This window comes from Stigmatopora argus, chromosome 14 (genome assembly GCF_051989625.1).
Source record: "Stigmatopora argus isolate UIUO_Sarg chromosome 14, RoL_Sarg_1.0, whole genome shotgun sequence".
NCBI classification, from domain to species: domain Eukaryota; kingdom Metazoa; phylum Chordata; class Actinopteri; order Syngnathiformes; family Syngnathidae; genus Stigmatopora; species Stigmatopora argus.
Window position 1 is genome coordinate 10,086,505 of NC_135400.1, and position 23,338 is coordinate 10,109,842.

The 23,338-nt window shown below is 39.6% G+C and overlaps 2 protein-coding genes across 3 annotated transcripts in view; one reads left to right on the forward strand and one right to left on the reverse strand.

Moving 5' to 3' along the window:
• Positions 1 to 23,338, forward strand: part of LOC144088616 (uncharacterized) — a 197,907-nt gene that overhangs the window by 87,204 nt on the left and 87,365 nt on the right. For both annotated transcript variants that reach the window (XR_013304910.1, XM_077619128.1), the window contains exon 4: positions 12,848 to 12,928. The gene's annotated coding sequence lies outside the window, so the exon portion shown is untranslated. The remainder of the gene's footprint in view (positions 1 to 12,847; positions 12,929 to 23,338) is intronic.
• Positions 4,443 to 23,271, reverse strand: LOC144088615 (neurexophilin-1). Its single transcript, XM_077619125.1, has 2 exons — positions 22,907 to 23,271; positions 4,443 to 9,098 (listed from the first exon to the last, which is right to left on the reverse strand). Exons 1-2 carry the CDS (start codon positions 22,949 to 22,951, stop codon positions 8,325 to 8,327), a joined length of 819 nt encoding a protein of 272 aa, XP_077475251.1. The 5' UTR covers positions 22,952 to 23,271; the 3' UTR covers positions 4,443 to 8,324.

Genomic DNA, 23,338 nt, shown 5'->3' on the forward strand with positions numbered 1-23,338 from the left:
TCTAATCTTTATGTTTTCTAAGTTCACTTCCCAAAAAAGAAAAAATACAAAAAGTATCCCTGCTAAGATGAGTTTTTGCAGAAGATTGGTGTGCAAGTCGCATTCCCTTTGCGATCCTGAGGGAGGCGAAGCACTGACGCGAGGAATCCTGCGAGAATTTGTGGGCAAAACTGGAGGTTTTAGTGGGTGCACAGAATCTATCAGATGATTGTGATGGACAACGCTTCACCAAGGGCGTCTCATACCGCCGAGGTGGCGAGCATTGGCCCTCCCCTGGGGTTCACCGCTTCCCTTTTAAGACTTCTCAAAATGGAGAAAACATGGCGGCCTTTTGTTCTTGGCGCTGTCCCATTTCTCGTTCATCACGCATAACGCGCTGTATTGTAGAAACCAAACAGCATAAGTCAGGTTTCTATTACCGTATTTTCCGAACTATAGTATATTTTATAGTTTGCTCGATCCTGCGACTAGTACTCATGTGCGAGTTATGTTTTTTCTTTCTCGCTATCCCCCGAAATAAGCCTCTTTATTTTTGGTAGGCTAGTTATTCAAAAAACTGTAATTGTCACGTTAACAGGTGCCTTTTTATTCTGTTTTTCTCCATTTAACTATTTCTTTACCTTAAAGTATGCTTGTTCTTGATTTCTAATCAAATAGAAAATTGCCCTCCTTAAAATACGACATACTCCAGTGCGACTTTTTATACTTTTTTCCCCGTCATTGTGGATTATTTGACTGGTGCGACTTGTAATCCAAACAACACGGTACTATTTCATCAATCAATCTCACACTACTGCATAATTTGGCCTACGGTCTCCTTAACTTTGTTGAATAAATGGGCTTTGTTAAAATATTCTGCATTACTTCCATTAGTTGTGTGTTTCAGTCACAATCAGATAAATGCCAGATGATCTTGAAGGGTCTTTAAATACCAGAGCCCAAAATTAGGATTCTGAGCCAGTCAAACATTTCATATCACTGCCTCTTTTTTTTCTGGGTCTGAATATATATTTCATACGCTTCAGTGGCACATTTGCATATAAACATTTTGACCCATAGTAAATAAGATGACTTTAAGCCTCTCGATGCAAGAATATCAAAGAAGTGCATTAGAATACCACAGCGGTGGGGATGAGTTTGAGCTATAATAATAAATTGCATCTAGGTGGGCGTTGTACCCAGGTCCCAAAAAGCCGATCAGCAGTTTCTGTGCCGCCATAACCATTGGGTGTTCAACATGAGCTGGAAGCAGATTGCCTGACTGACTGTGGTGGGATTGTTTTAGAAATTGAAAATGAGCTTTTTCAATGGTTTGAATAAAGACTTAAGGGAAACATGTTGATGTGTGAAATATTTAACTAAAAATGACTTGGGTAGGAGTTTGTAATATTTTTTTACTGGATTATTGGTTGGTGTCCTAATCAGATCTAATGGAATTACATTTATCACACTTGGAAAAGTCATCTATTAACGGGAGCTGATAAACGGGCTTATTCGTTGAGCTTTAGCTGGCATTTTTTCATAGTTTTGATACAAAATGCACATTTTGTAGTTTGGGTAAAAGACTGGCGTAGTAAACTATGGAAGACTTGTAGCATTTGGCAGCTGTGAACAAGTTTAAAAGACCCCTGCCTACAAAATAATTTGGTAACTCTTAATAGGAGAAAAAATTAGGCCCACACCACCTTTGCCAAAATTCAATAGGAAGGTCTATTATCAAAACAACAAGTCTAATTTTCAAATACCCTCCATGGAAGACTGGAAAAAATGACCCCTGCACCAATATCACAGATTTAGTCTCTTAAAACAGGAGACGTCTGTAGGACCTCATCTTGGAATTGGACAGAAAGTCAGTCATTTTGGACAAATGATTGCTCTTGGCTTTTGGTGTATTTTCAATGTTAAATAAATATGCCTTTGACCAGTGTAGCCCTTTTTATGATTTTTGTTATGAGCTGCTGTATGCGTCATTTTTGTCAATCCAATATGCTTTGATGCCCTCCAGTTTTTCTTTAATTCCTAAAATGAAAAAAAAAAGTCTCCTGGAGTTGCTTTCATGCAATAATAAGTTAGCCAAGCCTCAGAAAAGGCCGGATAATGAAGTGTACAGACGCGGTGCAACCTATTGCACCCTCATGATATTAAAAATGCGGGAGACCGAGCCTTAGAATTTACAGAAATAGATTAAAAACATAATAATTGTCATGGGAATGACGTAGCAGCAGCATCTTGTTATTCAGGGGATCAACGGAGCGAACAATGAGTCAGCGCCGTCCCTTCTGTCTTCTCCCACTCGTCCTCTCTCCTTTTGTATCTTTTGTCCACTCGTTAGCCAGACCAATATCAGTCTCAATTTAGAATCCCCTCTTTACACGGTTCCTACGTAAGCTAACAACCAAAGACAAAGGGGGAAAATGTCGTTTTTTATTTTTTTATTTCGCTAATTTTACATTGCTTAAACGTTGCAACGCCTAGGGCTACACGGAAAAGGAAAGACAGTTATGTGATGTGACAAACTGAATATGGCTTCCAGTTACAAAAGTCCCTCTTTAATACAGTTACGATTTCTCTTCCTTTCTTCTTGCAGCCTCCCCAGTGCTTCGTGGCCCAACTGAAATTGAATTCAATTTACTTCTTAATTAAATCTCAGACAGGAGTTCAGCTCGGCTTTAAACAAGATCGATTAAGGCGTGGCTGGTAACGACGGTCCCAATCTATTCCCCCACTGCTCATTCTCTTGTTTCTGGACAGGAAGCCCATCTGGGAATAACCTCATGATGAAAGGGGAGCAAAAAGATGCAGGGCGGTCGTCTAATTGGAGAGGAGCATAGCCAATTCCAAGGCTTTTTAAGCGTCTCTCCTCTCTCATTCGGCAACCAAAGGGCATTTTGGAAAGAGTGATGGCAAGCCGGAGCGCAGTCAGTTGAAAAATAATCGGTCGGGTGTAGTGAGCGATAAGGAAGATGGTGTGCCTGTGGCCTTAAACGGTGCAAAAGTAGCAATTAAGTATCCTCAAATAAAAATCAGAAGGTTGGATTTGCAGAGGTTTTTCTAGGGTTCCACTCCTCTCATATAAAGCACAAAGAGAAAAGCTGTTTTTCGCAACATTTATTTGGAGTTTTGTAACTAGATTGGTATGTTTGAGATGGACAGCTTGCCCTAGTGGTGGTTTTTGGTCTCCTGTTTGTTCTTAGCATTGCAGGATTAAGGCTATTTGTCTTGGGTTACAAAATTCTGTTTGTGACTTCATGCTTCATTCTTTTATTCATCATTATTCTTTTTTGTTTTTGTCCAAGAGCCGCTTACAGAAGTCAGAGGCTCTAAACCCCAATGTGAAGTAATCTAACTTCATTTGTTGAAGTGATTGGAATTAGGAAAAGATCGTCGATGGCATTGAAAAATACACACTTCATGCCAGCCTTCCTACTTCAAATAAATTTAACTTCCAGAATTGGGGGCTGTTACCAACAAAATAATCCAGGTTTAAAGATATTGCAAAAAAATATGTACATGCATATACTCTGTTTACACTAATGCTACTAGGAAAGAAAAAAAATACAGTGACAGAAAAAGGCAAGAAAATCACAGCCAAGAGCTAAATTCATCACATTGGATTTATTTATGTAAAAGAAAATGCTGAAATTTTACATAGTTTCCTACATTGATTTCAATATGTTTTCAGAGTTTGACTCTTAAGTTAAAGAAGATAGATATATTGTTTAATTGACATGCTCCGTTTAGTGCTCAAGATGAAATTGTGCGGGCCAAATTCAACATGTTCAGAATTGCTGTGGATCAATAAGACTTTGGCAGTGGGCAGCAGCTGGCCCACTTTCTGTAGTTTGGACACCACTGATGTAATCATTCTAGAATTGGGCCTTTTTTTATTCTTTATCGGTGATGCAAGTGCAAAAAAAAGAATAGGAAGCTAATTAGAAATTGTGTTCACGCTTCCCTCCAGTTGAAGTGCTTCCTTCCCGTTAGACCACCCCACTCCCCTCACAGCGCCCGCCATCTTCATGTGAAGAAAAGGGAATTTTTTAGAATTCCAAACAGATAATCACCAGTGTAGTAATGGGTTTAAGTACTTGATCCCGCCATTATTCCATTCTGTAGAGCTGAAGCCTCTACCAGCTGACAAGCACTGTGGACTGTTTGCCAAGTATTTACAGGGAACATATGGAGAAAGCAAACACTTCCCATTTGCACCATTTTTACCATGCCCAGAATAAAATGTCTCATGTTTGATGGGTTTAAGGGTAAAAAAAAACCCTGAATAAACTCAAATGAAGGGAAAAAAGCTCAAAACAGTGTCAAACTAATCTCATTTTGACTGTTTTGGCCATTTTTTTTATTAACTCTAAAGAAAATATAAAACTGTCTTCTAGTTTTACAGCTATTTAAAAATAGTCAATTTTACGTTGAATATAAATGAACAATAGTTCATTACAAATATGTTTTACCTTTAACAAGCAAAAAGTACTTAATGAAGACCATGTAAAAATAGTTTAAATATAACATGAGCTCTTTAAATGTACTTTGTGCATCACTTTCAAAGGGATAATAGCCCCCTGACACAATATTGGCTCCAAATTAAAGTGGGTTTACCGTCCATGCCTGAGAGGGTAAAAAGCTTAAGTACAGTGGCCATAAAGTGTTGGGGAAAAATAGCTTCAAGCAAGAGAGAGTATCCTGGGCCTTATTGGTAGAAATGCTCACAACTACCAGTGGCCGTAAAGGATGAACAATAAAATAAAATAGCTAAAAGTACATTTTAGTATTGAGCCTTTTTTTTCTGCTTGTGGGTGATGTAACAAGAAAGGAAGATAAAGCCGAAGACTAATTTGACTGTTCACATTTTCCCTGAGGGGCAACTAAACCCACAATGCCTTTGTAGAACTCAAGTGAATGAAGACAACTACACCACCAGTGACAGAGATTTTCAAAATTTTAATGTGAATGTTTAAAAAAAATAATAAGCACAGTCATCCCTGTATAGTTGATCATCCACGTGACAAACAAAATGAAAAAATGCCACATTTAAATACCACTTTATTAAGATCTGAGTCTTTATAGTTTATATATATATATATATATATTTATACTTGTGTTTATAGTTGTTTTTTGTCGCTGTCCTTTGCTGAGGTGTTGCAGTCTCTAAGGCCAAGTAGATCCGCCAAGTGTGGGGGTTGCTCCCGGTGTCTCTTAGTCCCATCACCAGAGGTCTTGGGGGTTGCTATTGCTGCTTATCCAAGCGGGTAGCTACGAGGCCCAACTATAGCATAGGCTACCACCCACCACCCACCCTTCCCCAGTACGTATGTCTAAGTGCAATGCCGCCTTCTTTGTCAGGCTTGGAATTTTGTGGCTGTAGGGGCCTGCGTACGTTCCACATCCTCATAATCCAGTTTTACCGAAGATACTTTGAACACAGGACAAGATGGTTGCACTTTCATGATGGGATGGATTGGAGCAATGGTGAAAAACCATGAGCTTTTACTGCTAAACTCACCAGGGGATTAGCTGGCTTGACTGCTGTGATAACAGGGGTTGGGGTGGGGTGCTGGATAGCTTTGTGGGGCAAGCGTAAGGGGGTTCACAGCCAGGTAAAGGGAGGCACAGTGAGGTCACATGGCTGAGGAACGTGCGAATGGCTAGATGGGGGAAATGGAGGCAAAAGTGTGTGTGGAGCACATGAGTGTATGCCCCTCCTTGGAGTTTTGGAGCTTTGGCTTTTCACACGGCTTGTGATGGGGCTATCTTTAGCCCGGTAGGTGTTGAGTTCTGCAGTGGATTTTTGTTTGGTGGCACGTTGGTGCGAATTCAGAGACTCAACCCTCTCCTAATTCTTACCTTTTACTGAGCCATCAATGTTCCATTCCCTGATATTTCCTATCCGGCCACACTAATCTTCCCTAAGCCTAATGCTTAGCCTGAACCCAACTCCAACCTCCAAGCCTCTGTTAACATTCATTCAATTCTTATTTAGTATGACATCATGAATGAATGATTGAGTCAATTTGAGTAAAACACATCTACCTCCAAAACTGGTTTATTGCACATTGCAAAGCCAGCAAGGTATTTGTCGGGGGGAAGCCTCTGCAAAGGACCATCTAAAAAAAATTGCTCCGCTCAGCAGATGTACACCATCATTTATTAGGTTTTTGCTCGGCCGGTGCGGCATACTTTGCCCCGATGTCATATTTTTTTTTATTTTTGGGGGCGCAGATTCTGCACCCAAACCGCAAAGCAAACAAATTTGCAATTGTCTTGAGAGTTGGACTAATAAACAAAGAAAGCAATGTTATCTGGTTGGAGTGTAATTTTCAGGTAAAAGTTAGGAATTTAAATTATTTCGGCCCTGCGATATTTGAGTTTGGTCTTGATCAGTGGTTGGAGCAAATGGGACAATACTACACTGTAGAAGATGTTCCTTTTGTAACGTTCAAATTAAAACCTTAAAGGATAGCAGATGGTAAATTGTCCAATGCAGCTGAGGGTCCGTGTTAATTCATCGTTGTACGTTGCCCTCCATCATTGTTTATGAGACACGCCAGCCAACGGCCATTTATCTTAATGAGAGCATTTAACTCACAGCTGAACTTGGAGCTAAAGCATTCCGGCTGTTAACGTCCTGCCAGCCATCAAGGAATATGTTCGGGCCCCTGGGTGAAAGCTTAATTAGTTCTAAAGGAGATTAAATTATACGCAATTATTATGATAATATTTTCATTTTCTGTCCGATAACGGGGTGAGCGTCGTGAGCCAGTGTGTTTGCGGAGAGAGAGCAATCTCGCTGGTAACAGTCAAAGTTATCAAGGCGTGAAATCAGGAATCCTGACGGCAACAAAATGTAATTTTTGTTCTCACCCGCACACACAGACGGACAAACGAAAGAGAAGCATTCTTTTACATTCTAGTTTAATTAAGTGCGGGTTTTGGAGGGCTGCCTGTGCCTTTTCATTTACACTTTAAGTTAAAAAAAATGAAGAAAATAATTTCACAGTTATTTTGGAAATACTTTTTCGATCATTTTCCATACCCCTAATTCCCACAAGGGTTGTGGGGGTGCTTTTGCCTATCCCAGCCAACTACGTTCAGGAAGTGGGTTACACCCTGAACTGGTTATCGTTTTGTTTAAAATATATTTTAATACATCATTTATTTATGAAATAATTAAATAATGTGGTCAAGTCAATAAAAAATATACAACTGTATATTAGATGGCACAGTGTCTGAGTCCCTGGCACCTCAGCCTCACAGTTCAGAGGTCGTGGGTTCAAATCTGCCCTTATCAGTGTATTTTCTCCTCCCGTCTCCACATGTTTATGAGGGTATATTTCCTTCCCAATTTCCAGCTTCCCCTTTGTTGTTTATGTTTAGTATCACTTGGGCTTTGTGTAGTAACGCACAGGGAGAGCTGCCGAGCGCTGTTGTGTGAGTCCACACCTGGGAATGCTCTGAAGTTGGCTTAATGTTCTGCCAACGGCTCGCTGAATTCCAGCAAAGGTAGCTTTTGCCAGAGACTGCCTCTCAGCCAGTGGGCTGAGCATTGCTCCCAAAGGAGCTGGGGAGGGCAAGGCATGTACGTGATGGACAACTAGAGGCCTGCTTTAATGGGCACGCCCACACAGTCCCGCATTTGGAAGGCAGGCCCTACTTTCCATGATTCTGGAAGTCTATTTAAAATCATTGGCGATATTTTGATTCTTTAAATTTGGCAGCATTGACATTGCAGTTTCCTCTCTGCTACCACAACTGGCATGTTGGTGTTTTACATTCAACTGCAGTAAAGTATAAATGCTCAAATAGTTTTGTGGTCATTACAACTCTTCTTTTTTGACACGAGCTCGTGATATTATCTGTGTAAAAGGTTTGGAAATTGAAGTGGTCATGTCAGAGGCAAGACGACAGCTGTGTTAAAGGTGATAGTGGAAAACTAGGACTTGGGCAGTAAGTTTAGACTTACTGTAGACTTGATACAAGCATCAAATGTCTTGCTTGTTTGGGAAAGGCACAGGCTAAATTATTCCTGTTTGTGAGAGGGGTAGTAGGTAAAAGCCAGACTCTACATGTGAGGGACGTTGTGTGAAAGACAGTGACCGGACTTAATGAAGATTGACTAGGTTTGAGGTAAGAACTTGTTTGTTGACTTTGACGTTCTGTACCGCATTTTGAATGCCTTGTCCCGACTGCAACTAATTGTGCATATGTATATTGTTTGAGTTTTGCATATATCTTTTACTCCAGTCAGGCTACACAGTGGCAAAACAATACGTGATCCTGTTCCCCTCTTCCTCGCCCTTCAAACCTGGACATGTCCCCTACCCTGATGGCAAATAGGGCATCTCATTGTGGTAGTTGTAGTCCGGGCAGACCTTTTGTACCAGGCGGTAGTCTGTGCTGTAAAAGGAAATGTAGATGCAGATGACTTTAAAAGGCTTGGAGCAAATCCAGGAGACGTGGCTCTGGATCTGCTCCTGGAAACAGGTCTTGGATGGGTCGTAGTTGCACAGCGAGGTGCGTTTGCTGCGGTCCACCTTCTCGTAGTCCACGCGGCAGTTGAAAATCTTGGAGTCCTTAGGGTAGACCACACTCTGGCGCTCCAGGTCGAACTCCACCGCCTTGACCGGTGGCACCAGGCTCACTGAGATGTTGCCCTGCCCCGTGGAGTTGTGGCGGAAGTAGACGCTGAACGTGCCGTTGCCGTGATCCACGATCTTGCCGGTGATGAGCAGATTCAGCCGTACGGTCTTGATGTTGGAGTAGAAATCTCCCCAGCCGAACATCTTTTTAAACTTGCCCGTCTTGACGATGGGCCGCCGCTTGACCCGGGAACCCGAGGCTTCTGGTTTGAGGAGGTCGCTGCCCAGCATCTCCCAGAACTCCTGCTTGGAGAACTCTTGCTTGGAGAAAGCAGCTGGCGTGCGATAGGGCAGCTCCAGTGAGGTGGCGTTGGCGGCCCGACCTCTGCCGTGAAGCATCCAGCGACTCAGTGGCGAGAGGGTTGCCTGACCGCTCAGGAGACCCACAGTCTTGGAAGAGTCTCCCGAGGAGCTCCTCGGGTTCGATGAGTCGACCTGCTGACTCAGGGAAACCTGGAACCAAGAAAATAGAGGGTGAATCAGTTAAAGGAGAGGCAGTTGACTTTTAAAAACAGAAACTGTTTTCTCTTGCTTGGCTAAAACCTGTGAAAAATTTGTCTCTGCTTTTGCCCTTTTGTGTATAGGTAAATTATTTTTTAAAGCCCCCTAAATGCTCCCTTCCATTTCCTGCATCCCTGCTCTTGGGTCCACCAACCTTGTTTCCTTGAGTGCGACTCGAGAGAGCAACACAATGCTCAAAATATGACAATCTGTGACTTACTCCTTTCTTCGTTCATTAGCGAGGAGTAAGGAACGTGCCACGAAAGCAAATGAAAGGTTTAATCAATATTTAATTTACCGTTCACACCTCCTGTGATGGTATCCATGACATTTGATCAATGCGATACAGTATAGCGGGTATAAATGTTACAAACTCGGCAGGTATTACATTCTTCTGTTTAGCTTGGCTTCCCAAGAATTAAAAAAAATCTGTGCTGTGAGTTAGTCCCAGAGTACCCCAGCAATGGAATGCTGGAAATGCCCCAAGGGATCCCACAATTGATTCAGACACAAAATCCGAAATTCAAGGTCCGTTAGCCTTGCGGTCTTTGGCTGCCCGCTCGATATAGTATATGCCAGGGCGGGCTATAATCCTGTTAAACAATAAAGCTGTGCTATTAAGAAACGCTCTCCAAAGGTGATTCTCACACGCCAATGAGCCCGATCTGCAGACGCAATTACAAATCTTCATCCTAGGCACCGCTATAAAATACTCGTGAAATTGATCTTTCCGTTTCTTTTTTTTCCCCCCTATTCTGTATGTTGCAGTGGTCAGAATACGACCGATTTAAGGAGGCCGTTACAAAGTGTTGATGCCCTATCACGTCTTCAGTGGAGCTCTTTGTTGCCGGGAGGAATTACGAGTTAGCCTTTCAGTTCAGTTTTGTTGCCTGGCCATTGTGTTTGAACAGAACTTTCATGTGGCAAACTTGGACCAAGTTCACCCTATACCCAGAAAATTCAAAACTGCCTTTTAGGGAAGTGAAGTATACTAAGCTTGTAAAATTAAACATATATTATACAAGGCATTTACACCCACTAATTTTCATGTGTGATACAAGCCTGTGAGATGATTGAATGAGTTATAACATCAGATGAAACGTAACTGATCAAACAACTTCCCTGAGTGAATCTCAATTCAATCAGAGTGAATGATGTTCTAACTCATTGAATAGTGTCACTTTATTTTTGGTCTAATTTGTTTTGCAAACAGAATAAATCGTAGTACTTTTATCATTGTTAGATTCTAGGAGGGTGCATATTTCGTATTGTTAAAAGAAAAACATATACATTGGCAATACACTGATTTAATTCATTGCAGGTCATTCACAGAAAAGTAAATTACTCGCAACAGGAATAAATTACTCTGTATATTCAAATAAATTCTGCTTCCGATTTGCGGCCCCAAATTTACAACTGACTCAACCTTGCTAGTATAAAAAGGCAAAGGTAACTTCAGCACACCCTTAAGTAAACACACTTGCCATCTATGGGGGGTCAATCAAAGATCGTCATTAATTCCTTCAACTAAAATCTTAAAAGAACAAACTTGCAGCTTCATCAGCTGCACAGGGGAAGGCATTTATCGCCTGAAAATATTTGGGTTTGGAGCATCAAAGTGTTGGAAGACGGCTGAGTGCACATGGGGGTTACATACAAAAGAATAAAGACTTCATGTCCAATTAGCACATGCAGTCTTCTAATTAAAAGAGAAAAAGTGGCAGCCAAGAGATGAGACGTCCACTCTGTGCTCAGCGGTGGCTTTTGAACCAGTGTTCGCCCCAGCAGAGTAACGGTGGATTCTTCTGCCGTAATGATCTAGACGAGCAGGTAGTTAGTGTCGAGAGTGGCCGTGATGACACCTTCCTCAGGGAGTGGGACTCACATCTCACTTAAATGATGGGCGATGCAAATGCAAGTCAGTTATTTATTATGTGGATACAGGTGTGCGGGTATAAAAGGAGTGGGCTGTGAAACTAATCATCATTACAAAACTTATAGATATATATGTAAAATAATTTCATGAATGAACCCCGCAAATTCGGGACAAACTTGCAAATCATTGTATTTACTTTTTTCCAATTTATTTATTTAACAATTATTTTAGTATAATAAATATTATAATATCTAGTAGTATTAATATAGAGTACCTTTTTGCTAATGAATATGTTAATATAAGTTGCATTAATTAGGTATATGGAAAATAGTATGATTTGAGAGCTTTTTCATTGGTCAAGTGGTCAAGGAAATATTTGAACTCTTATCTCAAGGCACATCAGTGTATAAAATTGTTGTTTTTTGTTATTGTTGTTTTGTTAAAGCAACTAACACTTTTTAAAGAAGCTAAATGTGTTTTAAAAGAAAAAATACATATTAGGAAAAAAGTGAAAAGGACCACAAATCATTCATTTCATTGGACCATATGTAGCCCGGGGACCACACTTTGCACAACCCTGGATTAGCTAGTATTTTGCATCTAATCCGCCACCAGTCATAATGATGGTGTCCTATGGGAGGGGGAAGCACACTTTTACTCATTTTGTGAATCCTCACTTAGATGATAACTGATGCAAATATAAGGTGTGTGTGTAGTATGTGGGTGTGTGTGGGTGTGTGTGGGTGTGTGTCTACCCGCAGAGACGTTGATGCCGCAATGCATTATGCATGCGTCTCCGTCTACGCACCCCTTCCATCTACTGTCCTGACAGCAGCAGCTTCCTCGGGGATGATTAACTCAGACTCGTTTTCATTCTGCCGGCCGGATTTGTTACGACGCGACTGCTATCGATTTTCTGTCCTGCCAAAAAAAACCTCGGGATTTCCTCTCATAACAACGAGGAATTCCCGCCGTTTTTCCCTTTGGTCATAGATGAGAAGATTCCTGCGATTTCTTTTTTTCATCCCCCCTCTGTAATCTCGATTTCTGTGAGGCGAGGCGGTCAGACAGGCCTCCTGCTTATTACTACTATATTATGGCTGTCAATCAAATGGCTCTTCCACCTCATAAAATCATGACCGCATCTTTGTAAAATAATGGTACCTTAACTTATAAGAGGCCGAATAGTGATTGAGTGCTTAGCATGTTGTGAACGTGCATGGTTTGTTGGTTTTATCGTGACCTGCAATTGGCTGGACACCAATTCAGGCCCTTAGTCTGCTGGGATCGGCTCCAGCACCCCTCCGACGTTTGTAAAGATGAGCGGAATGGGAAATGTATGAATGAATAACTTATAGGTTTGAGAACCTTGTGATAAAATGTACAAATACAATAAACAGTAAGCATGGATGTGTATTTTGAGGGGGGGAAATGCAGTTTGACGGAATACTAGAGCTGTCAAGATTTAATTTTGTGCAGGAATTAATTTGTCATTTTATGTGAAACAAGTCTAGAAAAGATAAGGATGCACACAATGATGTTATTTCTAAACAAACACCCGCAACGGCAAACACAAAAATGAAATACTAAATCGTTAATATATTTCAAAAATTTAACTTATTCACATGTTTTTATTTTGTGTTTGAGTCAAAATTTGAACTACAAGTGAGTTTCACAACTCTAGTGAATGGGAAATTTATATTTCTTCTTGTGAAATACCATGTTTAATGTAAAATATGGTACTTGCCTTTTTTATGGATTGAAAAACTAATATGAAAAATGAGAACTTCAACTAATGGTTTTCTTTTCTTTTTTTTAATCATAGATAGTCCCCTTCATTGTCATCACACCTTAAATCCACTGCTGCGGATGATTCATCATTAAACGAAGCTAATCATGGGGAAAGGTAAGTCCACATTTTACTTTGTTTTAAACTGTAAAAAATGTTGACGTGTTTGATTGACTGTGGTCACAAGATAACTCCCAACTACCAAATATCTGCAAGTAATTAAAACCCACCCCAAAAGACAATCAAAAATACTCTACGCTTCTGTAATTTCTGCCACAATATGCAAGCAAATGACCCTTTAATCAAAAATAAGATCCTTAACCCTAACCATATTGAAATGAAAAATTTGGCATATTTCATTCGTCGTTTTAGGTTACTTTTTGGATGTAAGGTCTAATATATTCCACCTAGTAGAACAAGGGTGTCAGACTTGATTTCACGTGGGCCTGACCATTTTAGATATAGTATTTAGATTCTTTTTTATATAAATGGATTAAAAGAACTGGATTAAAAGCCCTGAATATTCCGGTTTTTATAGATCTAAAACAATGTTTATTTTAGCTTTTTTAATATATATTTTTAGATTTTACAAAATGATTTTTGAACTAAAAACACAGAAAAAAATGATTAAAAAATTACAATTATTGATTTAAAAGGGGGAAAATCAGGAAATTTAATACACATCTATTCTCTTCATTTTAATTTGATCCTAAAACAGAAAGTCGGCACTCATGATTTACTTTCCCGGGCCACACAAAATGATGCGGTGGGCCAGATTTGCCCCCCCGTGCCGCCACTTTGACACCTGTGTAGTAGAACAAATACAACAGTAATGCGAATGGCGTTTTTTTTTTACTCTATTTCAGTGTAAAATGTTCACCCAAGTTAACAACTTTCAGATTCTGATATCAATGCGCAATAGTGCAAACTATGCAAGTGTATCATATACATGTAAATCCATTATACTTTCATGTTTAACATTGTCGTTCGGGCATTTCGTCATGCTGCTAAGGGGGTCTGGTATGCATCGATTTGCTCTGAATTTGCAGCAGTCTTTGACGTTTTTTTTTTCAAGTGAGAGGTCTGAAATCTCCCACTGAAGCGATTCCAATGCAAGCTGTGGTTTTGATGACCTCTTTTCCGTGCTTGAAGGCAATTTGTGCCGACTTCATAGCTCAGAGTTGTATTCTGTAGCATTTCCTCTTGGCCGCGTGCCAATGTTTTCCCATTTCCTCGAATTCTTCCATACAAGTGTCATCATTCCTTGTGGCAGAATTTGCTTTGTAGTCTCGCATGTGTGCAAACGCATCTCTGAAGAAGTATAAAAGACTTCTGTAAGAGGACACCCGCGATTTTCTTTTAATTTCCCCCCTGCGCTTTTGTCTTTTTATGTTTCATTTGCATTTGTTTGAAGAGTTGCCATCCCCGGCGGAACGCTGAATCATCGTGAAAAGGTCGCCGCGGTGGTGTGACACCTCCATTTTTTTATTGTTGAATATTACAACGGGCATTACTTTTATGCTTTACATCCTTCCGGAAAGAATGCACACGGCTACAACTTTGTCGCCACTTTGCATTTAAGCATGGAAGGGGAGTATATGAGGTGTAAGATTTAACCATCAGCAGCACGCTTTCTAACTTTTACTTGTGCAATGTAAGCAAAATGGGAAAGGATGGATTGTTGGGGAAAAGGACAGCTAGGAAGGCAAACAGTAGAGTAGACTAATTTCCATAAAACATAGCTTTAACATTTACTATAATAATATTTTCCATGCAATATTTTTCCTTAAACTGGAATTTACTTTTAGCAGAAAGGAAGCCAACCTAACTTCTTTTTTTATTTTGCTTTTTTCTGGTAAACTAGAGACCCTCTGGTCCATTGTACTGTATCAAGTTAAAAAATGAGTGTCCTGTAAGAGTTAAAAATATAATATGTAGATACTGTTTGTGCATGAAAGGGATTTTTTTTCCAATTTATTTAACAATGATTTTAGTATAATAAATGTTATATATAGAGTATTATTAATATAGAGTACCTTTTTTGCTAATGAACATGTTAATATAATTTGCATTAATTAGGTATATGGAAAATAGTATGATTTGAGAGCTTTTTCATTGGTCAAGTGGTCAAGGAAATATTTGAACTCTTATCTCAAGGCACATCAGTATATAAAATTGGTCTTGTTATGGTTGTTGTTGTTGTTTTTTAAAGAAATGAAAGTAAAAGTGAAAGTAAAATGAGTGTCCTGTAAGAGTTAAAAATATAATATGGAGATATTGGTTGTGCATGAAAGGGTAAAAACAAGAAAAAGTACAGTATTACAGCCCCACTTTACGAATCGAGTATCGCGTATTCACCACGTTGTGGCTTGGATCCACCAATTATCTCTGAAAAGTTTAGTGGAAAAATAGTGTAAGAATAATAATACAAACATGAAATGGCGGGCACGTCATAGTTGATTTTTTTTCACTTTCCATTGTCCACCTTTGGGAGTTAAATAAACACCTATGGACCTTGATAAATGAGGTATTACTGTACATGAAAATGGAGATGAGCTTGTCCAAATAATAACACAAAAATGACTTTTGTAGAATGTAAATCTAGAAAAATGAATATGATTCTGTTATCGCAGGTTAATCGAACCCTTTGCCATCTCTTAGAAGAGCATTTTGTTGTTTTGGCCGTCAACATATGTCGCTGTCTAAGCTCGGGTAACAATTTTTGTCAATTTATACTAATTCATCGCTTTGTGAGACCGCTAATTCCTGACTAACTCTAAAAGTTGACACACAATGGTCTAGCCTACAGCACAGATTACACAAAACCACATCGTAATCGGTGTTGGGTGGCGGCGATTTTTCTCGTTTGTCACATGCGTTTAGTTCAGCAGCGTAAGACACAAGACAGCCGGCAAGGGCTCCGTCGTCGGCGGTAATTGCAAGTCATTCAACCTGAGTGAGCGCCCGCCCCTAGGCCCCTCCACTCTCCACGGGGAGCCTAATCTCTGCTGGCCCTCCCCCGGCTCCAACTAGCGATTACCAGCCTGTTACCGTGACAGCACTTTATCGCTGGTTCCCGTGGTGATGCAGGGTCACGATTGGCATAAAATAGCACAGGCGAGAAGGGGAAAAGCTTAAGTGAGATTTGAAACATCAATTCGGTTCAATCAGGTGATTGGTGAAAAGGTAAAGTGCCAATTTACCACGCGACATCATGGGTTTATTTTCCCTTTTAACTCCAACTATAGTGCAATTACAAAGAAAAAAAATGCCACTTTCGAATTGCTGTTACTAATGTTATCGCAATACTAAAATTTTCACCTCGATACCATTTCTTATCAAATACTAAATACTGTAGTATTTGATACTGCATAAATAAAATGTTTTTTTATTAAGCCATTGGCAATGATAGATGTCCAATCATGTGGCCCTTTAAAAACTAAATGAAAACTCTTTACGTGAGTTTTTAAACTTGTAAATACATTTTATATAAGAACTGTGCTGGAAAAAAAATGAAACTTGTTAGAAATTAAATAAAGATTTGTGATTTTTTTTTTTTATTCACAAGATTGTGCAGACTTTTTGCTTGCCACAGTTAACTTCCATCAAATAATTCATTGCCTAGGAATTAATTCATTGTTTAGGAACTCTTTTGAGGCATTTTGTATATCAGGAAATCCCATTATCTTGGGGAAAAGATAATCTCTTTTCTTGCAAACATGTTGTGATAAATTAAAAGCTACATGCCGTTTTTTTCGATATTTCTGCCTGGGAAGCAGATGAAGGCTGCCAGTGTGTCTGGACAGAGCTGAAAAGCTGGTTCCGATGGCGGGCAGTTGAAGAAGCGCTCGCTTGTCGTCTCCGTCTCGCTCAAATCTTCATCTCTAATACGACATCAATTTTTAATTAAAGAGCAGCGCAGCTCAGATGTCTTAAGTGTCGTCTCAATCGCTTTATTCGCTTTTCTCCCGCGTGTCTAATAAGCTCGCCGTGGGAGCTCTCCCGAGTTACACGATTAAAAGTCTGAAAAGGGCTCTCGCCCTTAGAACTGATTATTCCTCGTCATTGTGTGCAGGAGAAAAATAGGTACTTTCTCAAGAAAGATTTGACTCTTGATAAGAATCATTTACTTCTTTTTTGGGGGAGTGGAGGGACTTTGTCATCTATTCATTCGCAACTATTCGCCCACCATTGTATGGTCTCTAAAGACTGGTTCGTTTCGTATGCTCGGCTGGGCGAAGGCTGTTGAATTGTCAATCACGTTTCTCCATGATAAGATATCGACCGGTCGGCAGTGGGCTCGGGTTTGTCCCCTGCTGATGAACAACTTTAAATGACGCTGTGCCTGCCAGCTTACAGCTAAAATGCAACATATTTTCATCCAATTTCTGTCGCGTTAGGGGAAAAAAGACGTTTAACATAGGCGATGTGACAATGAAGAAGAGTATTTTTTCTTTGTTTGCTACACATAAGGCTGAAAGAGAAGTTCGTGACAGTAGAAATGAACCATACCAGAAAAGAAAAGGATCTCTAGATCATTGTTTCAGAACCAATGTGCCACTGGAAATGGCAAGAAGTCATATATTTTAATATTCGGAGAGAAAAATCGTAATATTTCGAGATTAAAATCGCACCGATACAAGGTTAGGATCAAAACGACGACGCGTTAAATACACTGTTACAAGATTAAAATCGTAAAAGTCATTTTGTTGCAGTTTTTTTCAGCTTTTGTCGACGATAAGCGTGTCAGAACAAAACTGCTCTGTAATGTTAGGAGAGTCGAGTAACATTGGGAGTAAAAAATGTTGTAATGTTACGAAATTTAAGTCATTTTCGTGTGTTGGCATTACGTGAACTGAAATTTCTTTGGTTTTTATCTTTGTCATTGTCCATAGGTGTGAATGTGGCTGTGAACGGTTACTCAAAATTGGCAGCTCAGTTCAGAGCATATTCAGCTTTTTGCCCATATCTGTTGGTTTTGGTTCAAGAACACTGAGTAGGATAAGATAACGAATAAATGGTGGAAATTTTAGCGCCACAGGTGTTTTAGATTTTCAGTTTTTCCAAAATCTACCACAGTGCAATGTTTCTGAGCCGTAGGGAGAAATTGAGGGTATGTGGACTCTCTTAGGAATACCAATTAAAATTGCAATTTCCTAAGGAATATAATAAAAATCCACAAAGGCCCTGTCTTGAAGTTGTAACATGTGACCTGTTACTGCCCCCTCATGTTTGGACAGGAAGTAGATTGCTGTCAGCTCCATAAACGGGGACAGATCAACCTCCTCATCTTCTGAACTGATCGAGCCTGCCGCAAAGTGAGCCTTTCCAATTAAAATGGCCGAGTTCAGTTGGATGGATGACTTTTAGGAGGCTCTCAGGGATTCATGCGGGGGAATTGAGGATATATGGAGCGGCAACAATTTAAGCATACTAAAAAGCCCGTATGAGTGCCCTTTTTTGGGGTCCACATTAAGTGACCAATTTGCATCAAAAGAAAATATAAATACCTTGTACAGGCTGTAGCTACTGTATATAACGCCAAATGCTGTGCATAGTACTGTACACGTTAGTCTGTGTGTGTGTGTTTGTTTGCATGTGTGCGTGTGTGTGAATATGTGAAAAGCACTTTTGACAAAGCATTTTGGGGGGCATATGCATTCATTCATAATGAAGTGTGTTCGAGTAAAAATGTAATTACTTATTTGAAAGATGGTGGAGGGAATAGAGTGGTATTGGTGTGCTTTGCTGCCACAGAGCCTGGACAGCTTGTCATGATCAATGGAAAAAAAAATGTTTAAAGCTTCCTTTTTTTCTCCCCACTTGAGTTGAGGCCTTCTTTTCAGTTGAAGGAAACTGTCAAAGAGGTTGCGTTTTTGTAAAAGGATCCAAAATACAATTAAGACAATACGATGAGACAAAGTTCTGCACTCAACCTGTTTGAGATGTTGCAGCATGGTATCAAAAGATCTTTTGACACCTAATATCCCAGAAAAATTGCTGAACTACAGCAGTTTTGTCAAGAAGAATGCTCCAATGCTCCATCTTGATGTTTTTGCACATGATCAATAGTATAAATGTAAATAGAAATATATGAAACTGAACAGGGTTCACATATTTTATCCTATCAGAGTAGGGCTCCCACTGAAACAACTTTTACCGCTGTAACCTAAATAATTTTAGACCTTAACGTAGCTTGTTTCCCAACCTTCATTAAGCTACCACGCATTTTCCATTTTTAAATAATGATCTCTTCTCAGGGTGCTCTCTAATTGACTTAGTGCAAAACTCAGTGGGCACACTTAAATGAACACAAATCTCTTCCTTTTTTATGCTGTAAACAAACAAACCTGTTTATTTTTTTATGTTTTTATTTTTTATGACCCTTTTTTGGTTTAAGTTACTTCCCAGGCTGCAAAAGAGACTTTAAAACCTCAACTTATTCCCCGAGAGTTTCCCAAAATGTTAGCAAATGCTGGATATATAACCACATTTTTCTGCTTTCTCCCCTTAAAGTCATGAATAATTTGTTTAAATTATAGTTTCATTATAAATAACTCTGGCTGCAATATTGGCTTTTGAGTCAAACAAGCCTAGCACACTTAATTGCTTTTTTGGTTCGTGTCCAAACTGTTCTGCTTACTCCCACTGTGCTCAAACTCGCAGCTTTGATTAAGAGTGGAAAGTGGAAAATACAAAAATACATCTCATTTTCAATATCTCTGTGAGCTGCCTTCATCAGAAACTGTTGATTAGCTTAATATTTCTAAATGGAATGCCCACTTAGTTTCGTCAACACGCTTGATCAAGAAAGGCTCCGTTTTAGGGGATTTTACTGGACTCATTGACACTTAGTATTCAGTGCACAAAAGTAATAGGCCTACGTTTAGGGTAAAAATTTCTCATGCCTGACAAAATTAGTTTCAAATGCTTTTGCCCACTAGAAACGAGATCATGATACAGTGAATATACTAAAACTGGTATATCAGTTACATTTAGGAATCATTACAATATTGATTTCATATCGATTTGTTTTTTTTGGTAGAAAAATCACCATAATTTATGCAGTATTTCACAATACCGTCACACCTCCCAAATTCATTTTTCTTGCAAAAAAATAATAAATACAACAGGATGTCATAGTCGTTTTCAGCACTTGGCTTAGTCAATATTGTTTCTGATCAAGAAACCCTGTGCAATGTATCATTTTTTTGGATGTTTGTATGGATTTAGCTAACATTTCGGACCTTCTCGAACACGTTAGCACCCAAAACCGCTTTATTCAGGATGATAGTGGAGGCTACACTTGGATGAACACAATTGAATAATAGATAGCGAATTCCATCCGCTATAATTGTGTTAAAAGGTAATGTTATTTTTGTTCCAAGGCAGAATTCTTGTCTTTAATCTCAGTGCAGGTGTCTCTAATGGGGTGTCCGGTGACTGTGTATTTCGCAGCCATTTGCAAAAGATCCCCACTGAGTTGGGGTCTCTTTTCTCTCCCTCTGGTGGAATTTCACGTGGTTGCGACAGAAAATATTGAATTTTAAATCATCCTCTTGTTAATTACTATTTTTTTCTCAATTCACTTAATGCATTAATGGGTCCGTAATTTATTAATTTCATGCAGTTAATGAATTACCCCTGATCCCTTGCTGATGGTGTTTTTCATCTAACAGGCATGGAAAAGGGGTTAAAAAATAATTTTAAGAGCTTTGAGACTGATAATCCTATTATCCCGAGCGTTTTAACTATTACCTGAATGTTCACAGCCCCCCCACCCTCCAAAAAAAATCTCCTTTAGCCCCCCCCCCCAAACCTCCCTCCCACCCCCTTGGTTTTCCATAATGAGGCAGCTGAGCCCGCGGGCTTCCGAGCAAGAAGAGGAGAAGGATGTTTTCAACTTCCCTCGTGTGACTAAAGAGCTGATTTCTCATTAAAGGCGGATTTATTTATTTATTTATTTTCTTTTTTTGTGCAAGCGCACATGAAAGGCAAGTGGGTGAACTCAATAGAAAACACAAGGGGGATTTTGATACATATTTCCACATTTTTCCATTGTGATACATCTACACAACTGTAAATCAGCCACATTTTGTTATTATACTTCAAAAAGTTGTTTGTGTTGCAACCTGATGGATAGTTTGGAAAAATCCAAGGCAGTTTGACTACACAATATAAATTTTGGTAGACCTGTCTTTCATGAGTAAACCGACAAAAGTCCTGAGAAGTCATTGTGTAGAATTTACAGAATGTCTACAATTAAAGTTTTAAACAGCTATTCTGAATATTTGAAGGAAAATGAACAACATCTATTCATTTATCTCTTGAGATTTTATCCTATGGCTACCAAATTGAAACTTGACGTTGTGGACAGATGGCTGTCTTGGCTACCTTGTGAAGAATTAGATTTTTTTGTCCTGGTCTGCGAATAACAAGGTTGATGACTCGTCATAAAAAAATGAAAAAAATCTAAAAAATCAAAGTGGAGTATAACTGAACTATTGTAGTGTATGAAGATGATGAGAGTCATTAGCGCCCCCTGCTTGCTGAAACTGTCCTCGATGCTCACACTTTAGAATTTTGCATTTCCCTATAAGATGGGGTTAATTGCCTATTCATAGTTGCCTGCATTTTCAATTGTTGTTATTGTTTTTGCATTACAGTGATGGATTTAAAACAGGTCACTGTGAGTGAGATTCATGAGTATAGTTTACATACAGTACATGGTTCCCTATCCATGGTGCTGAAAAGTGCAAGGAGGATCATTTTGCGATTATTCAGCACCATGAGTGTCTGAAATTTTCAGATAAACGTATTCATCCCTTTGTAAAAGAATTGAAGGTCATTTATGTTAAAACTTTGACCTTGTTCATTCACCAGGTGTTCTAAGTTGTCTTATTCATGCAAGAAGTGCAGTAAATGATCGGAGAATGAAGAAAATAAGATTTTGTTTCATGTTTTTGGGGGGAAAGAAAATTTTATCCTGGACATTTTACTTGATTTTTAATTGTATGGCCGGGTTCATTTCTCATGTAGAAAAAAACATCACTATCCTGTGAGGACTGACCAATAGTTCATGTTCCAACTGACTCAGGGGTTAAGAAGTCTCTTTTTTCCCCACTTTTCTTACTATAATTTATTAATTGATCCGATAGTATGCCACGCTAGAAGAAATGTGACAATCAAAAACACAAAAGTCAACAACTAACATCCATACTTTTGACCACTTAAATCTGGTAGAAAACTGCAGACCTGGATGTTCTTTTTTTCTGTATCAAACCACAAATGAAGTGATATTGTATGTATACTCTATTAGTACGCCTTGATCAATTTCTAGTCTGAAATACGTCGTATTATTAGTTGGCAAGTACAAACACAGCTAAACTAGTTCCAGACAGTCTTAGCGACACATGTAAACTAATATCAGACCGTAGAACACTGCGAGTCAGTGCAGTGTTCTTTGGCCGCATGACTCGGGGTGCAGTAGGTCAAACTCAAGTAAGCATGGGGCGAACATGCACAAATCCACGTAGTAAGACCAGATTCAAATCCCAAATCTCAGATCTGCGAGGTGACCACGAGATCACCAAATTGCCTCTATTTTGCAACATTTTTTCATCTCTTATCAGGGTGTTGGGGGTGTTGGACAGGCTCGAGAACGTCTACACTGGACTGGTCGCCAGGCAATCAATCGTATGTCACAAACAATGTGAAAAAGATTCATCTTGTCTCCATTTGACCTTTTATAGGGCTGTTATTTGGGAATATGGCGGGCGAGAAGTCCGCATACCTACAGGAAACCTACATAAGCACTGGGAAAATGTGGATTTGAACGCACTACACCTACTATGCACTTTTATCAACATGCATTTTTCAAAATAGAATACTTATTTTTACATTTTATTTAGTGAAACGTGTCTAGGTAAAAGTGCATCGTGACTTTTTGAGCCATATTCTGACCCCATGCCGACTTGGACTGCTCCTCAAATGGTGTTCATCAACTTCTTCGTCAATTTTAAGCAGCTGCATGCTACTGTGCAGGATTAGGACCTCCCTAAAAGCCCCCCCATAGTGTGACTATGTCTTCCTTACCAAACAAGCGATTCCGTTGAGGAGCAGAATGATGAAACCACGCATTGTTCTGCCACGCTTGAAAAGCCACAACTCTTTCCTCCTAATTATTAAATGAACACCTCCCGCTTCCTCCTCCTCTTCTTCTGCCTCTTTACGATCCTTCGACACGGGGTCCGTCCCGGCCGGCGCGCCGTCCCGTCATGTCCCTTTTCGGGGCTCCTTTAAGCCACTTTTTCTTTTGTTCTTTCTGCGTTTCAAAGTCCAGTCAATTAGCCGTGACTTGGGAATTCCGTGCCTTTATCATCCATGGCAAGAAATTCCTGCGAATTGGGCATCCCTGGGAATTCTGGGAAAGACGATGAGTTGAGACGCAGCCTCCGGGTCGGACTGAGCGTTGCTGAGCTTGAGAGGAGCCGGCACTCGTTTTAACACCTCTCTCTTGCTCTCTCT